Genomic DNA, 26,588 nt, shown 5'->3' with positions numbered 1-26,588 from the left:
GTCTCTTATTGGTATATCAGTGAATAATAAGACAGTAGTTTTATTAGCTTCTAATTCTAGTGATTAATTCATCTTCAATGAGAGATCTTACACTACTAAAATGTATTTCAAACAGCCACGAGAAAATCCTAAGTACATTACGATAATTTGAGGTATTCATTTGTAGGCTACTAGTTTTTAGTGCCCCTTCAAGCAATTCTAGGGATGAATGGCAAAAGTAATGCTTCTTTAATTCCCAGAAATCATATATCTGAAACAAGAACAGCTATGAAACTTCATTTATGAAATATGCAGCAAAAATTATTAGCACAACGAATACACGCTCTAAGTTACAAATTAATCATCATCAACCAACCAGAGCAATAAGCTAAGTGATAATATCAATAATGTCTTCTTTTTACATATACTTTATGTCCATGAAGCCAAATAACTCGGTATACATGTACGCTATATCTGATTTCCTATAGATCTAATACTAAAAGTATATATTTGAAATATGGTAAGTTTGTGAAAAGTACTGTGATTTCTGTTACCTTCCTTTTATTATTATTGGAAGTGAAAATCTTCTGGTTTTATGTATATCTCTCATAAATTCCTAGTTGAATGCAAAAAGAACGTTTGCTGCTTCGAATTCTGACCTTCCTTGTAATAGATTTAAACATCCCATGTTAGTAGAATGCTTTTTGTTTGCATAAATATGTTTTTTATTTGAAAGCACATCGACTGATGATAAAGCTCCACCTAGAAAACTATTGGAGTTTAGAGATGAATTTTTTGAATGATGCATATCTGTAAAACTGTGAATAGTAGGGGGATGAGAAGTAGCTATGGTATTATTGTTGTTTGGATTCATTAATTTCATAGTTGAAGATAAATTCTTTACTTCTTTTTTAGATTCATGTAATTCCGGGCATAGATTATCAATTTCAAATGATCGACCAATTATTTTATCCGTTGGCACATTATCACTATTGATGAGAATGAAAAAAATGGATAAATAATTAATAAATACAATTTAGTTAACAATATTTGGAAGAAAGTTGTATAATCAAGAAGGACTGAGTCATTTCAATATAACATCAGTCAGTTACACACTATTATTTACTTAGCTTTAAGTCACATATTTACATTAATTAACCAGTTATTCAAACTAAAGAGGAAGCCACTAAAATGTACAAATGCATTCGTGTGTATATTGATGTAATTGATTAGCGTACGAGTAGAGAATTCAGTTGCATCTCATGTACTTCTCTTGATCACATTGGAAGAAACATGATCAACTGATTGTAAGACGGACTTCCAAAGTAAAATATGAGTAGGAAAATGTATGCATGGGAATTATGCTCAATTATATGCATTCATTTCAAACTCATTAGCAACCTTAAAGGTAGTCTTATGCGATTCTGTCTAAATTTGAGCAAAATGCCGTTATAGAAAGTAAATCATATACAAACAATTACAATCCGAAGTTACAATTTATTAATTTTGTCTTTCAAAATATTTACAGATTATAAAGTATCCTACTCATTAAATTCCTTACTTTATGACGAACAGTTCTGAATAGAAACGTATGAGGATTCTTTATACTGTTCATTTCTGAAATTAAAGACTAGAAATACAAGCTAACACCTTGTAACTAGACCGACGCTTACTTAGAAATAATTTTGTCGAAATGTCGAAGCGACTTCGTCAAGAAGTATTATTAGTTTAAGAACCATTGAGAAACAAACTGGATTGTCCTGAATCATGTATGTACTTCATATGATATTTATGTTAAATCATATAATGTTTCTTTATTTACTCCTTCCATTTAATTAATAAACAGAGCTAATTTCTCAACCAGATTTGTTAATATAGACAAAATGATACTAGGATCCTGAAGTATTATTTCTTTTTCATATTTTTGTGATTATATAACAGTTTGATATAATTTATTTAATCCTAAGATAGCACTTATCAAACTATTTAATATACTTTTATAGTTGAATTCGTGAGTTAATAAAAGCTAAATCACCATGGAAAACGTTAGAGCACTAGACGGCTGTTTGTTCCTAGTGTGGGACTCCTCAACAATGCGCATCCATGTTCTCGCCAAATGGATCCGAACTCATGACCTATTGGTCTTGATCATGAACAGTTAACCTCTTAATCACTGAGCTAGCCAGCATTCAACGGCGTTAATGTCTATCTTCAACCAATCCACGAAATTACACCACCGTCCACCATTATCATCAGTGAGTTACTACCTCACAACAGATCTGGTTGAACTCCATTGGTCATGGCTTCTCACTAGAACTCCAGGAAATGCCCCTTGAAGTCAGTCATTAATGAGCAGATAATAATAATAATAATCAAAATATACTACGTAATAATTACATTTTATCATTATTTTCTAATTGGTTCTTTGAATGTACGGATAAATCTATCGGATATTCTAATTTATTTTCAATACATATAGAATTAGATGTTGAATAATTTTTGTTTAAATCAGTATATGAATGATACATTGATGATGATGATAAAGATGTTGTTGTTGTTGGTGGTGATGATGTTGTTGTTGTTGACGATGATGATGATGATGATGTTGGTGAATATTGATTTATCAAGAAATGATGATCATTAATTAAAACATTTTCTAATCCATAATTAATTTGTGATAATATAGTTGATTTCTCAGATGTTACATTATTATTAATAATATTATGATTAGTATCCATTAATTTTGTTGGTATTAAATTTTTACCCTTGTATGGATAATGATATATGAATGAATGTTGAAATATATCATATTGTGGTAAATTTAAATTATATGAAGTGGATTTTTCTAAAATATTTGATAATGGTAAGGAATCTTTCACATTTGAATCATTATTATTATCATTATTATTAATGAATGAAGATGAATTAAACGTGGGATAGAGAGTTTGTGAATTATGATATAAATTAACCATATTACTGTCATTATTAGTCATTGTAGTTGAACAATTTAATAAATTTGAAAACTGTGGTGTATTTATAAGATTAGGTAATAAGTTATAAATTGATTTAGAAAATGAATCAGAGAATTCATGAATTAAATGATTTGAATTTGTTGATTCAATATGATTCATATTTTCAAGAGGAATGTTTGCAAATAAATCTGTTGAAGGTATTCCTTGAAATTGTTGTGATTGTTTCATGAAATCAGTTAATGGTAATGATGATGTGGATAATGTTGAATGTGATGAATGACATGGATTTAACTTACTATTTAAACTATTTGATTGACAAAATTTTTTAGAAAATGAGGTATTACTACTTTCATGATTTACACCAAAGTGATTTGATTTATGACGTGTTTCAATTTCTTTATCATAAAAAATAAATAATAAAAAGATGAAATAACACTGAAATACTGTGAAATGATTTTTTCTTTTAGATAAAATCGAAATATTCACTCTTGAAAACAAAGTACATCTAACAATTAGAGATTATGAATTCATGCCTAGTATTTTAAATAAGAACCTTTACTTACTTACTTACTTACCTACGCACTCACTCACTCACTTACTTACTTAAGTAATTACACCTGTTACCTTTCGTGAAGAAGAATAGGCCACTCACCAGCATTCAACATCGAAATCTGTCCTATGCAATTCTTTCCAGTTGTTCAAAATTTCTATTCATTCGTTTGATGTCTGCCTCCGATTCCCGTTTCAGTGTGTTCTTTGGTCTTCCTCTTTCCTTTGCTTTCCTTTCCTTCAGGATTCCAAGTTAACGCTTGACTTGTGATACAGATTGGTGATTTCTGTAATGTATGTCCTGTCCACTTCCATCATCTTTTCGTAATTTTCTCTTCATTTGGAAGCTGATTTGTTCCCGTCCGCAGCAAGCTGTTGTTGATTGTATCCAACCAACGGACACTGAATATCTTGCGTGAACAATAGTTTATAAGTACTTGTAGTATTTTGATGATGATGGTTGCATTAGTTCTTGAAGTTTCAGCTCCATACAGTAGAACTGTTTGGACGTTCATATTGATGGTTGTGACTTAGATGTTGGTTGACAGTTGTTTTGAATTTCATATGTTTCTTTAATTTTAGAGATGCTGCCCTTTCTTTGTCCATCCTTGCCTTCAGATCCTTTACAATAAACTGTAAATCAGTGTTATACCGACAATATCTGTCTCAGATAAGAAAAGATTTGTGGTTTTATTTAATCTTGTAAATACTGTCTGAAGATACTGGTTATCAAAGTATCCCATTAAATAATTATGACGCGAAGAGACCTATTGAACTTTGGATACTTTTTTTGATCGTTGCGAATGGAGACTACGTTTTCATTGGTTTACTAACTGTTTTATTGTTTGTATATAAAACCAAAAACCTCCTGTAACACCTCTGACTTGTTAGTGTTTTTGATTTATTTTAGAAATGGACGTACTGATGTTTTCTAATCTGCCTGATCAATTACAAACCATTACTGTTTTCTTAGAATTTCCCAATTTTCAAGGTTACATGCATTAATCTAAACAACTTTTGGATTCGGTATCTAAAGTAACATTGAAATAAACATTCTGTTGTATTAAAAACACTTTTATCTACACAGTTCAGATTCGGTAAAGCGAATAAAGTCTGTAAATTCACAAGGAAACCAGTATTATATAACTTGGATCCTTAAACACTAACTTTATTCTAATGTGAAAAGAATTTAACTGTTGATTACGACAATAATTCTGTCCCATGTGTTGATGTTATCTACTTCCGTAAAACGTAGTTCAAATTAAAGATTGTTGATCGATAATTATTTCACTGATATATCAATTCCTCATTTACTTCGTATAAAAATCATGTTTTGATCTTTAAATTTCAATATTAAAATGGTAAAACTGTCTACATAAAGAAAATATTGACTTACTTTGTGGTGATAACGGCCGCTTTGATTGTCTGCTTCGATTTCGACTTGCAAGAGGACAACCAGAAAAACTGTTATAAATCAATCAAAATATCAACATATTAAAAAATATACATAGGAAAATATTGAAGTGTGTATTTGATACTCTTAGTGAATAAGCTATCATAAATGAGAGTGACAGTTGATACAGTTGTAGATATATAACTGAAAAAAAACTAAAGTGACTAGAAGTAGAATCCAGGACATGCGTTTCGTCCTATTTGGGACTCGTTAGCTAGATGTGACTGCATCTGAGTTGATGTTCACTCTGAGACTCGAACCCAGTATCGTTCGCTACAAACGCCATGGCGTTATCCACCTAGCTACTAAGTCCTTAAAAAAACTACTCGGCACGAATGATGTGTCATGAAAGTAGTTTTCTAGTAATACTTACTGTCGGCCAATTAACCATTGTTTAATAAAGATTATTACACTACCAAAATATATGTTACGGTAAACTTGAAAGTGGTTTACTGTGGAAGGCAATAGAAAATAGCAGTAGAATTTTAAAAAGTGATATTAAAATATACTGATTTCGCCGACTGAAAATAAGAGTCACGTTTATGAGATATCTATATACTATTATTGACGTTTATAATGAGATGTCGATTCATGATGTTTGGCTTTAAACACCTAGCACAATCTCTACAGAGCTACAGATTACGTGATGATGTTTCTATCATTATTATTAGGAGTATGAATAATAGGGTTGTTAATATTCCTGAATAAATCTTGAATAAACTTAGTTCACATTGTGAATCCTGCCCTCATTACCTCCACATATATAAATGAAAATTATATAAACATCGTAGAAGTTGAACAAGTTGCTGGCTATATGAACTCAGTAGCTAAGCAGATAAAGCGTTGGTGTTTGAAGTAAATTGGACTATATCCAAGTCCAGACGTGAATATCATCACAGATATACAAGTATTTCCATCTGACGAGTCATAAACAGGAGAATATATGCTCCCGTGATTGCACTGTTATTTATGATCCATTTATTCTGAAAAATTAAGGATTCTGGATAAGTAAACTAAATCTAAAAACTATATTTTGTAACTTAGTGATTGGTAAATGAAATTAAAAAAATCATGAAAACTAGGTTTAAATATTTGTATAGAGTTATATAATTAGACTCTGTGCAACATAAATGGTATAACCTATTCCACATATATATAGTAGCTAAGCATTATAAAAGTACAGATTAGTGAGAAATTTATTGATGGCCATTTACCATTCAGAAATTAGAGGATATATATTTGTAAAATGGAAGATCAAATGTAATTTCAGGATTAATTATTGTAACAGGTGAAAATGTATAATTATTTAATTTACAAGGTTTCGAAAATACTGATCAAGAATAGACCTATGATTTAAATCAACTGGATTCCATGTTCTCAAACTAGCTAAGCCACATGTCCCAAACGAAACCTATCTAAAAAATTTTAGACTTGCGTAAAGCAAGTCAAGTGGTCTCAGATAGGTTGTATTTTGTGTGTTTAGAAATGCAATTTGCGTTGCTGCTTTCTACTGTTATCACTACATTACTTATTTCATCATGTATCCAATATAGGAGACATTAGAGCTGGGCTTCTTACGGTTAGCTCACATTAACAAAGGAAATCTGCAATACTAATGAAACTAACGCTCTTCTAGCTGTCCGAACCTTAATCATTCAGTGATAAAGATAGAGCGGACACCTAGTCAACATGGTAGCTAGTTTACAAGTGTTATCAGTGAGATTTAACAAATTCTAGATGATGGAACTCGTGAAATTAGTTACTAATCAATAAATCATTAGTAACAAGGAAACGACCTCCGTTAATAATATAAACGACTTACATTTATGTATATTTAAGTGTATATAATGGATGTAGATAACATTCTACGAAAAATTACTTAGGACATTGACTAACTTAGAATTTCTAGAACAAAAACATAACTAAAATTCCTGATTATGGATATTTTCACTTATAATATACCTTGATATGGGTTGTACTGACAATATTAGCATTGATGATTAGTTTGTAAAGTTTGATAATTAAAATCTGTACAAAATTCACTACAATCTAGTTAATACTTATTAAGTAATTATGGTGTAAGTTAAAACGAAATTTTAGTTTACAGGCAAAATTGCATCGTTTGATTTAGTATTTTGTAAGTAAAAGCAGGAATCTCAGTATTAATTAGAACGCCGAGTTATCTATTGAACTATAAAAGCTTGTTGTGGTCAACCTAATAGAACAATATATAAACAGATTTACCATCGATATTGTATTCTAACGTAGATACCTAATTACTGTTAAAATGTTCGAAGATTATAAAATACATGTATATGGTATACTTTTATTGTAAAGTTCATTATCATCCATCTTCTTTTATATAGACTAGTTCAATCCTTATTGCTAACTAGAGCATTCATACTGTGGTGTGTGCTGATAATGTCGACAGATATAAGTAGTATGTATCATCAGTAGAAAGTGAAATGTCTGAAATCATGAGATTAAGATGATCAAAGTAAGGCGAACGAGAACAAAGAATGATCAGCATGGAAACAAAACAAAAAAAAAAACAATGAAATCTGAGACGACTGATTAACATTTTACAGAAGATACAGTCAAATTCAAGATAATTGATTGACATTTTACAAATGAAGTATTTCCTGTATAATTCTCAGATTTTACTAAAATATTCGCCTTTTTGTATTCTCGTTCACTACAATACCAATGAATTTATCCTTTATGAAAACTACTTATGGATAGAATGTATACTTTTTATTTAAGCTACTTTCTTTTCAGTCTTTGTGAATTATTATCATAAAATCAAAATATTAACTAACCCCATTTAATATAAATGATTTAATTGAAACTAGCAAACGAACAATGAGAATAATCTTTATTAAAATGAGATAATTAATAAATATATTATTTAAGTAATATATGTTCGTTCAGTCTTTATATTATTCTAAAGCTGTAAAACTTATTCACAAAACCATATTCCTTTTAATTATATATATACATAAATAAAACTAATTCATTATACAACTGAAAATGTTTGTTTGATTTTAACAACTCTAATCCTTTGGGATTATATCATCAAAATTAGAGAATGAGAGAATGAACAGAGTATCTTTTTCTTTCTTTCGTATCAAATTTGAGTTAATTTGACTTTGGTTTGAAAAAGAAACTCTCATTTCCTTTGAGTATCTAACTCATGTCTTCTTTTTAAGTATATATATATAATAGTTGGCTTTATGACACACAACAACACAAAATTTTATAAGTTCTCTTGCTAAAACATTATATGTATGTATATAATGTTATAAATGACGCAACACAATGTGTATTGCTACTGTTTTATGATATTATCTTACTGACAGTTTATAAATTATGAAAAAGATATATAAACATATAAATGAGAAAGGGGAGTAGAAACTGATTCTTATTCTAAAATTCTACCTATACGGTTATTTTTTCTTTCTTTCTGAGATATGAAATAACAGCAAAGTATGATATACTTGTCTTCATTTAAGTTACTTGTTTAATCTAACAGGTTATATATATGTTATACGTGAACATATATGAAGACTTGTACACAAGGGAAATAAATCTATCTCTAGGGCTTGAATATCACTTTATTTAACATATAATCTGAATCATATTTGAATATGTTGAGCATAAAAGTGAATGAAGTAAACTGAATTATTTATATTTATACAACAACAAAAAAGATGAACATTTTTCTTTGTTTTAATAAATTACAGATTCACTAACACTATACGATAAAATATAAAGTTATCAGACGACTTTTTAATGATTATATAATGTAAGCTGCATATTCAAATCTAATTAATTAGACGTTTGTTTTAACGGTAATATGGATTCAGTATTTAAAATTTTACAAAAAAAAAGATGTTGTACACTCAATTTGTATGATAATGTATGTAGATCCTAATTAAAATGTTCAGGGTTCATGACACTGTATGATCCTAGTTTAAAATGTTTATCAATGCACTCATACGAACGAAACGAAGAATCTTGATATCTTATTAATGGTGAATATAACATTCAGCCAATAAGTCAATACATTAAATGGTCCATATAACTGAACTTTTGGTTATTGACTATGTGATGAAATCATTACACGTTACCAACAGTTAACTAGCTATCATTACTTTTGATTGTTCTAAAAAGAAAAAAGATCAAGATTCTTCATTTAGAACTACAAGATATTTACCTAATAATTAGTTATATTTTACTTTGAATGCTTAATATGATAACATTAAAATGTCATTAATTAGACTAATATATATCCTACCTATTTATACAAGATTCCGATTTTGCTTACACGTTTTATTATTGTTACTATGATCTCGTTTACAATTAAGAAAAATAACACGGTAAATAAACTAAGGTTAAATATAAATATGAATAAATAATCATCTTTGAAAAATTTCATTAAAACTATGCCTTTCATAATTAATGCACTACAACTTTGATGAGTTTAAATACTGTTAATGAATGCAATCATGATATTCTTCTGACAGTAATGAAATTGAAACATTTAATAACCAAAATAATGACAGAAAATCTTGAAATTTTAAATCAAAAGGTTCTAATAATGTTTTATGATTAAAAAGAAAAATCAGTTTGATGATTTGCCGAGATCATAGAATGTTAGTGATATCATGAGTCAAACAGAGTTACACAGCTATTGTAAACCTGAAAACATTAGGCAGCTGTTTCATTCTATTTTGGGAATCTTTAGGAGTGCGTTGAATTAATTGAACTTTATAGTCTATTTTCCAAAATTGAATTGAATTATTACTTAAAATGGACTTTAAGGATGGCTTTTTTTCTAAAATAAATAATCAGTGTGATTAGTGTTAAATGGCAGTTATGCTATAGTTAACTACTCTACTAAGATCATCTTAAAACAGACATGAATGTGCAATTTTCAGTAAGCTATAGTTTTTAACTCTAAAAAACGTTTATAATTTACTTCATAATATGATTATAATATAATCAGTAATTTATATATGTGCATCTATTTATAAACTTGTTAACAATTTGCTTACCTTCTATGAGATGAACGATTATTATTAACATGTCCTCTACCGGTACATCCTGGAGTTGGACAATGTAAAGTTTGATGATAGAGAGCCAATTCTAAGAATCAAACCAAAGAGAAAATAAAGAAAAAATTAAATATCCACGTTATATTTTAATATGAAATCACAAAATAAACTCCAATAACCTTTTGAATATCATAATCAAATTTGAATTGAGAATTAGGTGAATTGAATATACTGAAAAGTGACAATATATAAATTTCTGACATTTCACAGGTCAGTGTCATTTGTTTTGACTGAGGTATAACAAATGAAACAATTTTTTTCCATTATATATTACATTTAATATGTATATGGTAATTAAACTTTACTTGTTTTTACTTTACTCACGCCTGTTACGCCCAATGGAGCATAGGCCGTCGACAAGCATTCTCCAACCCACTCTGTCCTGGGCCGTCTTTTCTAGTTCCATCCAATTCTTGTTCATCCTTCTCATGTCTATCCCCATTTCTCGGCGTAATGTGTTATTTGGTCTTCCTCTTCTCCTCATTTGGCCTTCAGGATTCCATGTGAGGGCTTGTCTTGTGACGCAGTTGGGTGCTTTCCCCAATGTGTGTCCTATCCACTTACAGCGCTTCTTCTTAATTTCTTCCTCCGTTGGGATCTGGTTTGTTCTCTCCCACAGTACGTTGTTGCTAATAGTGTCCGGCCAACGGATCCGAAGTATGTTGCGTAGACAACTGTTAATAAACACCTGTATTTTCTGGATGATGGCTTTCGTAGTTCTCAAGGTTTCTGCCCCATATAGTAGAACTGTGTTGACATTTGTATTGAAAATCCTGACCTTGGTGTTGGTTGACAGTTGCTTTGAGTTCCAGATGTTCTTCAGTTGTAAATATGCTGCTCTTGCTTTGCCGATCCGCGCTTTCACATCTGCATCAGACCCACCCTGTTCATCAATGATGCTGCCCAAATATGTAAAGGTTTTTACATCTTCCAAATCTTCTCTGTCAAGTGTGAGTCGATTGTTGCATGCCGTTTTGTATTGGAGAATCTTGCTTTTCCCTTTGTGTATGTTGAGACCTACTGCTGCTGAGGCTGCTGCTACACTGGTTGTCTTCTCCTGAATTTGTTGTTGCATGTGCGATAGAAGGGCCAGGTCATCTACGAAGTCTAGATCGTCCAGCTGCATCCTAGCTACCCACTGTATCCTATGCTTCCCCCTAAGTAATTAAACTATATAGTGAATAATTATGAAACATGCTAAATAATTACTTATTCTAATGATAATTTTGCACTTTGTTTCTGTTATACTTTTGTTAACTTTTTGCTATTATTTTAGTTACGTCTTCGCAATCCATCGATTTATTTACTAGTCATTTCCGTAATTCTCAGTAATATAACAGTTGACAACTTCAGTAAAATTAATTCTAGAGTATCATTCTATCGTAGTAATTAATATAAAATATTTCTGATATTAACAATTACTTGATGATAAGTAATTAACTCGTCGACTGGTGCGGTGAATCTTTATCATATAATATATATAATACGGTGATAAAGTGTTCGTAAGTATTTCATAAATATACTTTGTACACATAAGAATTATATTTGTATCTGAAACCAGTTAAATGGTAACATCTTTCTTCATACAGCATCCTAGAGGTAATTGATTTTTTTTTTAAATTCCGACAGATCTTGCTGTTGAAGGAATTCAACATATACAGTACAAATTAGGCTAGCATCAACAATTCACTGTCGGTATTAATATCAGAAGGTCTTATACTGTTGATTATATGAGATATTCTGATTGCGACTTTTACATCTCTTTGCTATTTGAATACATTGCACAGTGAAAGCGTCCCCAAATTCTATAATTATTATGATGACGACTTAAGTAATAAAGACCAAGGATCTATATTACCGACTATTTGGTCAATACTTCAGTTACCCTTGTGGTTAACAAAAATGCAAATAAATAATAAAACAAAAGAGTAGTCAAGCATGAAATTGCCCAAAAAAATTTCAAAAATTATGTTTTGTCAAGACACCAATTTTGTATTGTATTTTAAATGTCTAGTTCATCAGTTGTTATGTTTATGACATGCTGCCTATTCCAAACATATTATCATCATCATCAATATCATCGTCATCATCATTATTAATACATATTGACAAGAAGTTAAATAATAGATTCTTATCTAACCAAAGCCATACTTACACCTGGGAGGTAATGATGAACATCAATTTAACCGTGTGCATCAATTATGTAAACAATGCGAATTAATATAACTGATTATATATTTACTTCAGATTGTGATAAAAATCAACATGAAGTTCAGTTTTTTTCCTTTTTCTTCTCCGTCTTTTCTACTTTTCTTTTCACAGATGATCAGTTCTACTAATTCGCATGCCTACCATTTAAAACCACAGACTTACACAAGGAAATTAGATCCCTTGACAACTAATAACAGTTTGTACATTGCATTTAGCATACAAATATTACTATTTTTCATGTCTTTTATATAAACAAAAAAAATAAGATCAACTATGTTCGTCTCTTTAAGAAATCTAAGATTCCAATAGAAAGATTAGTTACCAAGGTGCAGTTAGTTCCATGTACCATTGTTTACATTTGATTGTGTATGAAATATGAAAATATATTATTATTATTGTTATCATTATTGCCATTAGAAAATTTTCCTTTTCCTTCCCACAATCATCTTTCTTTTTCATCAACAAATGTTTACTTAATAATATGAATGGTAGTTCTATTCTTTTTTTGTTTTTTATATAGTACACATATGTGAATTGTTAGGTTTTAACAAACACCTAGACATAAACATATAATCCTCAGTAAGGAAGCGAAAACTAGTTATTCAGTTATCAGGATTTAGTTCATCATGCATAGTAGCATGACATCCCTATGCATTATGCATAATATGTACCAAATCTGTACATAAAATAATCATGATATGTCAACAATATAATAAAGTATGAATATAAAATGTACCATTTAAGTTGAATTATTTGGTTAAATTATAAAATAAATAAACATTATAACTGGATACATTTCAAATCAGCATGTATTTGTATTTTTGCTAAACAAAAGTGATCCCTTTCTTATTAATCATTTTCTTTAGAAGAATATCTCTAAGCTATTTATGTTGATGTTTAATGTTTCACCAATCACTGTTATTAGATCTTAATGAGTTTTTTTAAAAATCAATTTCTAGAATTAAAGTGAAGATTCTGAGTAAATTTAAGGCAACTGTCATAAACAGACATAACCTAGAGAGTGAAAATCATAGTGTTGAACAGCTGTTTCATATCACTTGGAAACTCTTCAGTAGTAAGTACAAATAACCTTATACCAAACCGAACGTGGTAATTTAAGGTTTTACAATAAGCACAATAATACTGGGTCGCCTAGTGGGATTCAGTAGTTCTACAGCTTTCTAGGGAACATCAATTTATGATGAAACTTATTGTAAAAATGGAAAACATTGTAGTTTGTGCAAAAATTACTGACGAATCGAATATACGCGTGAAAACATAATTCTTGCTTCAAAATAATTTGACGAATCTGAATAATAATAATACTATTACACATAATTTACGAAACGCTGTTCTGCGAAAGTTTACACTTTTCATTTTTGCTGACTATCAAATAGTTCTTGATAATATGAGTCAGTTGTATATTTGATTATTAAAGATTGTAACGGCTCATCATGAACTAGTTGACTTTTTATATACACATTTCGGTGAGACTATAATTTATGAACGATATTTGAACGACTCTAGACTGACCTTGAAAGTGTCTACCTAATAACCACGATCAAATGAGGCTTACAAACATGTGTGAGGAATTAGATTTATGGTTTGTAGTTGATGATTAATGTTAGAAAATAGATCTAGGGTTGTCATCGTGAAATGACATCAGCTATAATGCCAGAACTCCATTTAGCCAAATGGATGAGTGGATTTCGCGCCAAAACCCGAGACCTGTTATCTTATATGTGATTGGTTCGTCTATAAATTATAGTCTCCCCCATATTTATTTTCAATTGATCTACTCACTGAATCGTAGAGTTTTATTTCTGTGCAGAGTGTTACTTGTCAGTTATAGCAATTCATAAAACCTTTACATAAAATATGTACAAATAAATTCTCAATCGATTGATCACTGGGTGGTGATCAATTGTGATGACATATCAGTCCTATATGAGGTTGGTCGCGGCCGAGATAGCTCAGTGCTAACGTCTCTGACTTTGAAGCTGGGTGACGCGGGATCGAATCTGTCAGGGAGCACCAGTTCCCTCAAGATTACAGGTACACCCTACTGACGAGTGCCAAGTAGCACGAAACCCGGGTCCAGGGTTTCCTGTCAACTACCTCCAACCACCATCTAATCACAAATAAATTCTATTCTCTACAGAGGAATAGAAAAATACATTACTTATTTAATAAACAAACAACTCCTTATTATCTTAAATATACATTATCTTCTAATGCATATAATAAAGTTGAGATCAATGATTGAGACAAATTAATACATCTGACTAGCATATCACAATTAGCTTTCGGTATAAAACTATTGAGTTTAGCGTACTTACTCATTATTGAATTGATCGGGTATTAGATAAAAGTGTTAACAGGGAGTGTCAGTTAAGTTTTTACATTGTCAATAAACTAAACTTACCGGACTTGTTAAGTGAACATAGCTTTTTATTTAAAAAAACTAACCACATAAAAAATCACTTAACATCAGGAAGTAGTGGGCAACTGTTTAGTTCCATCTTGTCAATTTATAATGAAAACTACATCTAGATTTGTCCAAATAAGACATTCTCATGAATTAGTTTAGTATTTATTATATGTTTATTCTTCTTGCCTCATTAAAGGAGGATAAGTTTAGAGATAGATTGGTTAGAATATTCTTTTAAAAAAAGTACTAATTTTTCATGGTCCCCTAACTTGATTTTGCTATAAAGATTACTTTTTCAAACGTTATCTTATCCTACTAAAACATATGTGGATATTCTTCTGATTATTATTATGTATTATGATAATATTCAATTGGTATAACGAATATTAAGTGAACAACACATCTATACACGTATACAAATATTACACAGATGGATGAATAAATTTTCTATCGAGTATCATATATATATTTGATTCATAACTATACAACATGTGGTACTATTCTACAGAATTTGATAAGATTGTGAAGTCCTTAATACTTTATATTTTGAACAACATTGGTTTCTTACTTTCTTTTCTCTCTTAACTAAGGACTAAGTATACACGTGGTTTTTCAAATTAGTTATTAAGTTTCATATATGTTTAATCTACTTGCATACTACTTATTATCTTTATAATTAGTGTACTTATTTGAATATGTTAAAAAGAAAAATCAAATCTTATCAGTATGGTTTTTTTTAAAGCAAAGGAAAAATCACACTAAATATACTAACAGGTATCCACATAAAACACACACACACAAGAAAGAATGTTTAATTAAAGCTAATTTAAAGACTAGTTCACTGATTAGAGATGAAATGAAGTCGCGTGTCCAATTTTCCAATTATCTTCCTAATTTGAAAAGATGAACAAAAAATTTCGCTTAGTATCTTTCTTTTATTTTTTGTTCTCCAAAAGCTTTCCGATTAGTTTTCTTAATAACTATTAAGAAAAAATAGAGATATTTGCTCGGTTCTGTTTACCATTTTTAGAAAGAGGTTTCATATTGCCAAATGTGGTAATATATATACAAATAACAAGAAAGATTAGAACAAAGGAGAAACTATTCACTTTATATTAAAGAAAGAAGGAATATGTCATTATGCAAGTAATTCTACAACAAATATATGTTAATCTAAACTCCTACCATTTATATTATACAAATATATGAAATAGTAGTATTAACAGGTGCATATATTTATCACGATGTTTAGTTAAATGTATAAGACTTCATTTTACAATATTCATTCTATTAGGATATAATATTAGTAGTCAGTTAGTTCATGGTAATTTCATTTCATTTTAGATATTTAAGAAATTTGTTTAAAAAATTGGTAGTTACTGTCAAATTGGCTGTATATATATATATATATATATATATATATATATAAGATTTCTCAGTGTGTGACTATTTAAACTAGGCCGAATTATGACAGATTTAGCCTAGTTTGTATGCCAATTTGTTGTTAATATTATTATTTATTTAAGGTTTCCACTAGAAAACATCTGTATCAAACTAGATAAGTTAATAAACTAGATGTTGACTGATTTTATATTAGGAAAGTTGTATTGATATGAGGCGATAAAAGTTTCTATATTTAAATTTAATTTTCATTATTGAATTAGCTACAGTTGTCGAACCATTATAAACAAATGATTATCGAATAAATGTTACTTTTTTTGTTGTTGTTGAAAGTTTGGAACATCTCTAGAGTTTCAGTTTATTGGCTTCACTGTAGGTAATCTTCATTATTCTTTATAGTGTAAAGAAAATACAGCGGTTTTTGTGGCTGAATATTACTATAGATACATTACAATGAATATATAAAATAAGTAGTTTCTCAAACTTTCATATGAATGAAACGATGTTTCTGTTTTTGTGTAAGTTAACAAACTGCCTAAAATGAATTTTGGTAATACAGTATGAAATTTATAAAATAAACAGTTGTAGAATATATTTTTATTTATATTTTCATCATAATATATGAGCTAATAAGTGTAGTGAGCGAGAACACAAGTGGGGACAATCGAATGTATTCAAACACAAAATTACAGAACATCTTAGTGAAATCTGAGAACCATAAAGAAAATACTTAATTTGCAAATATCAGTCAATCGTTTCAGACTTTCTTATTCCTGCATATCCATATCAATTGCTTTATGCTGCTGTTCTTTCCTTATCGATCTTCTCGACCTTCTACTTCCAGACAATTAGTCCATTTTATAAATTTCGATAGAACAATGAGAAGACGGAGTTGATCCGCAAAATGTGATGTTCGAAATATATAACGCAAATACATCATATTTTTCAGATCAACTCCGTCTTCTCATTGTTCTATCGAAATCAATTTATTTTGTTTCCAATTATTATTAGAGCCTAAATACTCTTTGAGATTGTTGAATTTCGTTGATTGGTTCATGAATTCAGCGAAATGTTATGTATTTGATAAATTTAATTAATTTATACAATAGTCAATTGTTTACCTGCTACACTAGCTCTATCCTTTCGTGGACAACCAGAAACACTAAAAGGAATAGAATAAAAGTAGAAAGTTATATTAATTTGTATGGTTATTAAATGATTATAAAGCTTATTAATAAGTAATGGAGTTCATTTATTTAGACAGTGAGTTGTTTCAGAAGACTTATGTCATTCCGTTTCATTGTCGTTTTGAATTCCAGTCATGTTCACAAAAGATAAATGTTAGATTTTGTTCCGTCATTTATCCAGTTAAATTATTGTCTTCATATTGAATATATGTTGACGATCACTTATCAGGTAACTATAATACATTCCATAGTTAAATTTTAAATCAAACTTTTTTTGAACGTCTTTTAGGAAATGATAACTGACCCTTAAATTTTGTAGATATTGTGTAAATAATGAAAAACAAAATGGATCATTCCGTAACTAATAGACCAAAATTATCCATATTTATCTAACATTTCAAAAGAAATGCGAATTTGTTTGTCTTGTATAAAAAATCATGAGCTCTACTTATTTTCAACGCATTATTATTCGTATTAGTTTCATGGGGATGACAGGTCTTATTGATTTACTTCTATTTTTGTAGTTGATATCACTTACAGACTTAAGCGAAACAACTATTGCAAACGAAGGAACACTGAAAAGCTATTTATTTATGGATTGGGACTCCTCAGTTGTGAACATCCATGACCCGATCAATAATTAGTCCGTGATATTGACTACAAAATTCCGAAATATAGACAAACCTGAAATTATCTAGTAACCACGTACTCACTAGCGACTGAGTTCAAAATGTAATTACTGGAGTTACAGTAAGAACCCTTGACCAGTGGAGTTCGACTAGGATAAGTTTTAGTCCGTACCTACTAATTATATTCGATAGTTGCACAGCACCGCGAATTGATTGAAATTAAAAATACAAACCATTGGAAACTAGCTCAGTAGTCTAAATTTTAAACGTTCGTAATGAGAGTCATAGTTTCTGGGAGTTTTAAGATACATGTTTCTGAGTGGTATCGAACCAGAACGAAGAGCTGTCCACTTCTCCCTCGTTTTTAGTGGTTACATCGCCGAGATTAGTTTGTGATATACAATTATATAATTTCCACAATTACTTCATAATAACTATATTTTTAAATTTCATGATAAGTTCTTCTGCTGCAGTTTTTATTGTATTAGGCAATACTCACTACATTGATGATTTACTGACATTTCGATTATCATATTGTATCCTAAACATTTTCATTCACTTCAGTGATATTATTAAGACAGTTAATTAATTTTACGGAGATTGGAATTGAATAATCGAAATTTGGGGTCACTAAATGACCGGTTCCGAAATTATTACGTGGCAAGTAAATATTAATCAAATGAGTACTTCAATAATCATCTAACTGAACATAATTAAACAGCTTTTTATAGACAGTCGAAATGAACTACATAAAATGTATCACTAATTACTTATTGCTTAGTCTGATACTATCTAATTACTAAATTAGTGGTGAATTTTTCCACCTACTGAGGTGATGATTAACTGATTATAGAAGAATGACTTACTGTCTGTATCCCAGAACTAACACAGTTCGTTCAAATAGTATTGTAATATTATTAATACATAAGTATCTAAGGGATTAAGAGCATATTATAAGAATCTTAAGTACGGTATTAATATTGTAATAAATCCTAGTTTTGTAAAATTGTTTACTATTGTTTTTTATCAACAAACGTTTACATTTTTGACCTTAAAGCACAACATTTTATATATCAGTAAGTTAGTCTAAAATCTCGCTTGACTTAGGACCAGGCTTGTAATATTGTCATTAATGATATGATTCAGCCACAGTTCTTATCCTTGTTTAAAATGAGGTTCATTTGAGGTCTATGTAATAATCAACTGAAATCAGGTTAACAAGTTAATTAATATTTTTTTCAAGGAATTACAGTTTACCATACTTTGAAATCAATGAATACTCTGAAAGCACTGACCTTCTGTGGTATGAATACAATCCGGTAGCATGCCCAGTTCCATCACAATCTCTTATTGGACATCTACCCTCAGTATTTCGATCTTTCTTACCCCCTGAAATAAAAAGAGGAAAGGCTATATCTTTGTTACCAAACGTTTGTAAAACAATTTTTTGAATAGTTACCAGTCTAAAACACAAAATACCCGCTCTTCAGTATAATTATATAACTTACAACCTAAAAACATCACTAATCGCCTTTTTAATGGCTTAAAATATCTAATGTCAAATAAATATTTGATTATATGTTGCGATTTATTTATAGTAAGCATTTCTGATTTTTAAAAAGTCGATTTAATGAAACTTTCAAGTCTTAATATATATGAAATCAGAGGGGGGGTTTTTGTGGGGACTTTAGTAATTTAATAGTTGAGTTCATGAGTCAATTAAAGCTAGACCACCAATCCACGAGATCAGTTGAAGTTAGACATTAACACCGTTAGATGCCGGTCAGCTCAGTAATCTAGAGGTTAGGCCTTCGCACGCGAGATCGTAGGTGAGTATTGCTGTGGAGTCCCATACTAGAACGAAACGGCTATCCAGTGCTTCCAGGTTTTCCATCGTTTTCTAGCTTGAATTGATTCATAAACTCAACTATATAAGTAATCAGTGAATCAAATGAATAATTATAGATTTATTTCGAGTTAAAATATGGGTTGTTTGTGTTTATTTTATTTAATATGGTTCGGATAAAGTTTATTGTGATCTCAGAAATCCGTTTTTCACTTTCAGTTAGTAATGAATAGTTGAAAATCATTTTCAAATCGAAGTTCGAAGTATTATTCAAATGACGACAATTTTAAAACAGCACTGATTGTCTATTTAACACTTAGTATTTGTATGAACACAGTAAGTGAAGTAAGGTATACATGGTTATTTTTCATTGTTTTAGTAAGATAATTTCGTTTTTAAACGTGATTAATATGGGGAATCATTATTTTTAGAAAATAATTAGTTAATTAAACAGATCTTACAATCTCATTTTTGGTTATTCAATGAAATGATTGAAATTGCTTTGAATAAAGTAATAATATTTATAAATAAATTTTAGAAATTAGATTATTTATTTATTTGAATACACAAATATTGGTACAAAGGGGCACCGTATACATATACACCATGCAAATCTTATTCACTGCCTTCTCGCGGCAGAGGTGTTGTCTACGAAATTGAGAAGACGAAAAGCGAATGTTCGATGCTTTAACCGGGTTGGTGGATATGGAGGATCCTCTAGGTGGCTAGAGGAGTTAGAAAACTCTGATTCCAAACTAATGGTGCACATAGGCTCCAGGATCCTGGAGAAACAAATAGTGTATGAAACAATTATTGGTCATTACCTACCATGGGACTGCATCTCCTGACGTTGCTCCACTTCCTTGTGGACCAGACCTTTAGGTCAATGGCTCCAGGCCTGGCCTCTTGAGAAAACCACTTAATTCGGTCTGGGCACTCAGGTAGTATCACAGCCCACACACAAATCAATTAGAAATTAGATACAAGGTGAATATTTACTGAATTATCAGAAAATATGGTTTAATTCCATTTATAATTCAGTTTTGTTTTAAATATTGGATAAAAACAGTAAGAAATATTCACTGACAGTGTTTCAAAAATGAGTTGTTGTATGCGTAGTAGAATCAATTATGAAATAATGAACCTTATGTGTTTGTTTATGTATGTTTCTTATCTTGCCATAGTTTCAATTAATAGTCTAATCTTGATAATTTAAGGTCAATAAGAACCAGTCAACGTCGAGGTGTACAGAACAAGCTGTGAAACGCATATGGAGAAATTCGAACACTTCACCTGTATCTGAAGTTTGTGCTGATGATGTCGTTCAGAAAGCTCCACGACGAACCCATCCAGCTCAGAGAACAAAAGTCCATCAAAATCTTGATAATAAAATGAACGAGGACTAAGCTATATGTAATTTTGAGCACTATCACTTTATCTTACTATTATCACTGGTGATATACTTATTAATGAACACATAAACGGAGGAAGAAATCAGGAAGAAGCGCTGAAAGTGGACTGGGCACACATTGAAGAAATCACATAACTGCGCTGCAAGGCAAACCCTCACTCGGAATCCTCAAGACCGAATGAAAATAGAAAAACCAAAAAACACACTACGTCGAGAAATGGAGACAGATATGAGAAGAATGAGAGCTAAAAAGGAAGGCCCAGGGTAGAGTGGGTTGGAGAATGTTAGTCGACGGCCTATGCTCCATTGGGAGTAACAGGCGTAAGAAAGTAAGCTTCAAGTAACAAAGAAGAACAATTTAAGAGAAGGGATTATATATATTTTTTACGAATTCACTAGATTTTACTCATATTTCTAATGAAACTTGAAATGAAAGCAAACTTCAACAAAAAAAACTATTTCCAATAATCAGTGAAATGATTTAGCACTAAATTTATCAAATTTTCTTTAAGATAACATAAGTAAAGATGGTTAGTGGTTAACAGTAGAATTCAGAACAATCGTTTCGTCCTATTCGTCTACTAAATAAACTTATATTACCTTGAATAGATTGTATTTTGAATGAAACATTTTGTTGTAATTTTTTCCTTGATAAATAATCATTTGAATTTTTATTATTATGATTATCTAGATCGGATTTGGATGAAATCGATGAAGATGGTGAATTCAATGATGTATTCATCATATCAAATAATATTAAATTTTTATTATCATTTTTATCTTGATTCACATTAATATTAGTTTGATTGAATTCATTATTTTCTAATAAATAATTAACAAAATGATTTGTTTTCTTTGTATTTTCATTTTGTTTAGATAATAATGATTGTTTAACTACTAAATTATCATGAGTAGTATTATCACGGATACTATTATTATTATTATTATTATCATTGATTTTGTTATTTGGATTATGCATAAGATGATAATTGTTATTATAGATAAATTCAGATGAAGTGATGAATTTCTTATTATCATAGTATTCATTACATATTTTAATTGGATTACATTCATTTCTTCCATCAACTGGAAATGAATTTATTGGAATAGGTGATATCTGTTCTAAATTAGTTGTTGGTTCATTCAATGAATTGTCTAATTGATTATTGGTATTCATTCTAAAGGTAAGAAAATAAAAAATATCACTGAACAATCTCATAAACTCTTTTCTTACAATACATAAATGGTGGGGAAGATTTGTAGCTCAGATGGATGATTTTGACGGAGTTTTGTTCTCTGAGCTGGATGGTTTGATCGTGAAGCTTTCATCGTTCTTCTGAACGACCAAACCATCCAGCTCAGAGAACAAAACTCCGTCAAAATCACAACACATAAATATTTATGTATCTACGGTTAATAGTTTTTTTAAAAAAAGAATCATTAATAAGTACTACCTAGCTCATTCTTGAAAGTTACAAAGAAAATTGTAAATCAAAGGAACTCTTAGCTTTCTAACAAATCAATGTTTTAATAGGCTGGAAAAAAACTACACACATATATTAAATAACGAATACATTCGGACTTTGTAAATAGTTTATAATTACTATAATAAAAAAGGTTTATACGTAAGTAAAAATATTCAGATTATGCGAAAATGCATTAAAATTTTTGTCCTTTATAAATTTATTTAGTTATAAAAATAGGGTTTTGTGAAAATTTTAGTAATTTAATAGTTGAATTCATGAGTCAGTTGAAGCTAGACAATCGTGGGAAAACCTGGAAGTTCTAGTGAGAACCAGTGACAAGTGGAGTTCAACCAGGTCTGTTGTGAGATAGTAACTCACTGATAACAATGGTGAATGTGTTGTTCAGTTTCGTAGATTAGTTGAAGTTTGACATTAAAAACCGTTGAATGCTGACCAGCACAGTGGTTTAGAGGTGAAGTGTTCGTGTGCGAGACCAATATATATTCAGGGTTCGAATCCAGCAAGGCGGGATCGTGGGTGAGTATTGCTTAGGAGTTCCAAACTAGAATGAAACAACTGTTCAGTTCTTCCAGGTTTTCCAACATGGTCTAGCTTCAACTAACTAATGAATCCATTTATTTATATAAATTCATATCATAGTGAATTTGAAAGATCTAATAACTAGGCATAAATAAAAACAAAGATAATGGATTAATTTAAGAACCATAAAGTGTGAAATTAGATTTCTGTGTTTTTTTTTCTTTTCCAAATCTTTACTTTGGTGTAATTTTTCTCAATAAGTTTTATTTTACATTTGGCATAAACTCAAATATACATTTTTTGTTGTTTTAATTACAGATAACACACACACACCCAAAAAATAATTTATAAAAAATAACATGATAAAATTTCTATGTTTATTAAATAGGAATTTCATAATTCACATGTTATTTTTGGACTGACTAAGATATATGATATGTTGGTATCAAAACAACAACAATAACAACAGCAACGATAACAACAATGTCAACAACAACAAAACATAGATGGCGTTTTATAAAAATGATGTAGTTTTTGTTAATTAAGTAAACAAGTCAATCAAATTATGGAAACTAATACAAAAAAGTATTTTCGGAAGTGGTTTGCAGAGATTTAAAAAATTTCACAGATTGAAATCATGAGTCAATTGAAGCTAGACCACCATGGAAAACCTGGAAGCACTGGACGGCCGTTTCGTCCTAGTATGGGACTCATGATTTCAATCTGTGAAAAAAGTATTTGCAATTTTTTTAAAATTCTACATTATAATTTTTTTTCATAGAAATCAATGTAAATCACTTAGAATTATGATTAGCTAATAATGGTAGTTAAAGTAAAGAGTTGTATATGTATAACTCTTCGAATCAGATCGAAATTCCTAGTTAACTTTGAGTATTAATTATTATCATTATGGGGATTTATGGAGATTGTAGTCATTTTAATAGTTAAATTCATGAGTCAATTGAAGCTAGACCACTATTAAAAATCTGGAAGCATTGGACAACTGTTTCGTCCTAGTATGGGACTGTTTAGCAATGAATACCCACGACTCTGCACTCAGGAGTCAGGTGGAAATAGTTATCCAATTCAGACAATGGATGAATGGTTGCGAAAGATAATGAATCGATTGTAATTAGACAATAACATCAATGGATGTCTGACCAGCGGTCTAGATCTTTCCACACGAGACTGAAGGTGCTGAGTTCGAGTTCCACGTGTGAGATCATGGATGTTCCCTATTAAGGAGTCCCATATTACGACGAAACGGTTTTCCAGTGGTTCCAACTTCTCAACGGTGATCTAGCTTAAGTCGATTGGTGAATTCAATGTTTAATATTATTTATTTATCAGAAGCTTATTCAGTTATTTTATGTGGCATAAATATTATTGGCATTACCACTCATCATAGTTAATGATAAAAAAGTTTGATATTCAAAAAAATAATTATCATTCATCGTATAACTTATTTTTTGTCTGCTTTTTAGTTGAAGGTAACTGATAGTATCAAGTAGGATAATTATCAGTTAGACAAATAAGATAGATTGTTTATACAACTGTTAAATAAGTCAGTATTCAATAGGAATTAACCATGTAAATGAAACACCTACTTTGAATTAAAAAGGAAAACGTTTTAGGTTCCACTTGATAAACTTTAAAAGAAAACTAAATAATAAGAAGAGGAAAGAACTGTCCAAAAGTACTGATGAGCAATAATTTTCTATATCTCATATAAAAGTTGATGTAGCAAGGGCTTATGTAAGGCGTTATAATGTTCAGGTTTTCATGTTATACACCCATAGATAATAGGTTTTCAGATGAATAAACACATCGTATTAAAAACCTGTCATATCACATGTGGGTTGAAATGGTTTTTGTATAAGTTTATAAAACCAGTAACATTTATTTTTACTCTACGATCTACAAAGTTTCTGTCTTAATTTGAAACGTACTGAGATTTTGAGCTTCTTCATATGTTAATACACCTATCTGGAAAATGAGTTTCTGTCACATACATAATTAAAATGCAATACTTACTCTATCCCATAGTTAAATGTTTAAACTACTGAGTCTTAGTAAATATTTTCCGGGTTTCATTTTCACCGCACACTTCAGTATTTGTTAGAATGAAAAGTTGATATCAGATAGCTACCATTGTAACTGGCAAAATGAAACAATAAATAAGTGCTAGAGTCTTAACTTAGTTTCACCATCAGAAATATTAATTATTACAATTTCGATTTTCTCATGCGTTATTGTCGACTATCATTTCATTTATATGATTGGGTAGGATTTGATGTAATCAGTATTCCTATAGATAGTCATTTGGTTATATTATGTAATACACCCCTGTAAAAATAAATAACCATTATTAGTATGTTAATCATTTTGAAAAATTCATTCATTTGTGAGGAAAAAATTATGAACATTTACTTCATCAGAACGTATGACATTTACAAGAATGTAAATTAGTCTGTGAAATTATTAGGTTCTCCATACAAGGTTAATAACCTGTTCAAAATTACTTATTTCAATGTACCTTTTTAATGTGACCTTGAGAAAAGGTAGATAATTTACAAAGAAATTTCATTACCATTTTGATGAATATCAGACATAATTACGTCTTGTCATCAAATAACCAATTTCAAATCATACATTTTCGCGCTCTCTACTTAATTCTAATTTAAAGATATTTTTTTCAGTGAAACATACAGAGTTTAAGTTAATGAAATAATTTGTTAACAATTAATCATTATTTCATTTCTTCCCTTTGTGTTTCATTTATTCACTGAATAAGTCTAGGAATTTTACAAGTATTTGTCTCAATTCACTTGACGTTGTTTTTCTTGTATCTTTCTATTGTTATTTAAGACTGTAATTGATCAGTCTCATGTTGATATATGTGCATTCTGGGCGGATTGCCTCGATATAGCTTAAAGTCACAAGAATTTGTCTATATCAAACAATTTTGTGATTATTAATAGTAATTTGACCGAAATCAACTATGACTACTTTATATATATATGATCATGACTAAATGATTCATTTTAGAATTTTGTTTAAATGTAAATATATAAGCAAATAAAACTTATTATCAGTAGTATATATTTCCTAAATGTCATCATAACAAAATAGTATCAAAGTAACCTGTCATAGTAAGGAAAAAATGACAAATCTTATGAGGTTTTCATAAAAACATTTAAACAATTTCTGAAAAAAAAAACGACAATTTGTAATCCTACACGTTAGTTCAGATTATATTGAGGTGTATTGTTAAACAGTTATATACTGTATGCAATTTTAATTATTATTCTAGCTTCAATTGCCACATGATTTCAATTATTGAAATGACTACAATCACCACAAGACCTCCTCTGATATTCATCAACATATACTCAC

General features: G+C 29.9%; 1 protein-coding gene across 1 annotated transcript; it reads right to left on the bottom strand.

Moving 5' to 3' along the window:
* Positions 1-595: 595 nt before the first annotated feature.
* Positions 596-22,363, bottom strand: MYT1L (Myelin transcription factor; the record flags this gene model as incomplete). Its single annotated transcript, XM_051218815.1, has 7 exons — positions 596-968; positions 2,377-3,346; positions 4,897-4,964; positions 10,011-10,101; positions 17,235-17,275; positions 19,225-19,318; positions 21,787-22,363. 7 exons carry the CDS (start codon positions 22,361-22,363, stop codon positions 596-598), a joined length of 2,214 nt encoding a protein of 737 aa, XP_051072117.1.
* Between the last annotated feature and the right edge of the window lie 4,225 nt (positions 22,364-26,588).

Source organism: Schistosoma haematobium, chromosome ZW (genome assembly GCF_000699445.3).
Source record: "Schistosoma haematobium chromosome ZW, whole genome shotgun sequence".
Lineage (NCBI taxonomy): Eukaryota > Metazoa > Platyhelminthes > Trematoda > Strigeidida > Schistosomatidae > Schistosoma > Schistosoma haematobium.
Note: the sequence above shows the minus strand (reverse complement) of the source record. Positions and strands in the feature narration are given on the sequence as shown.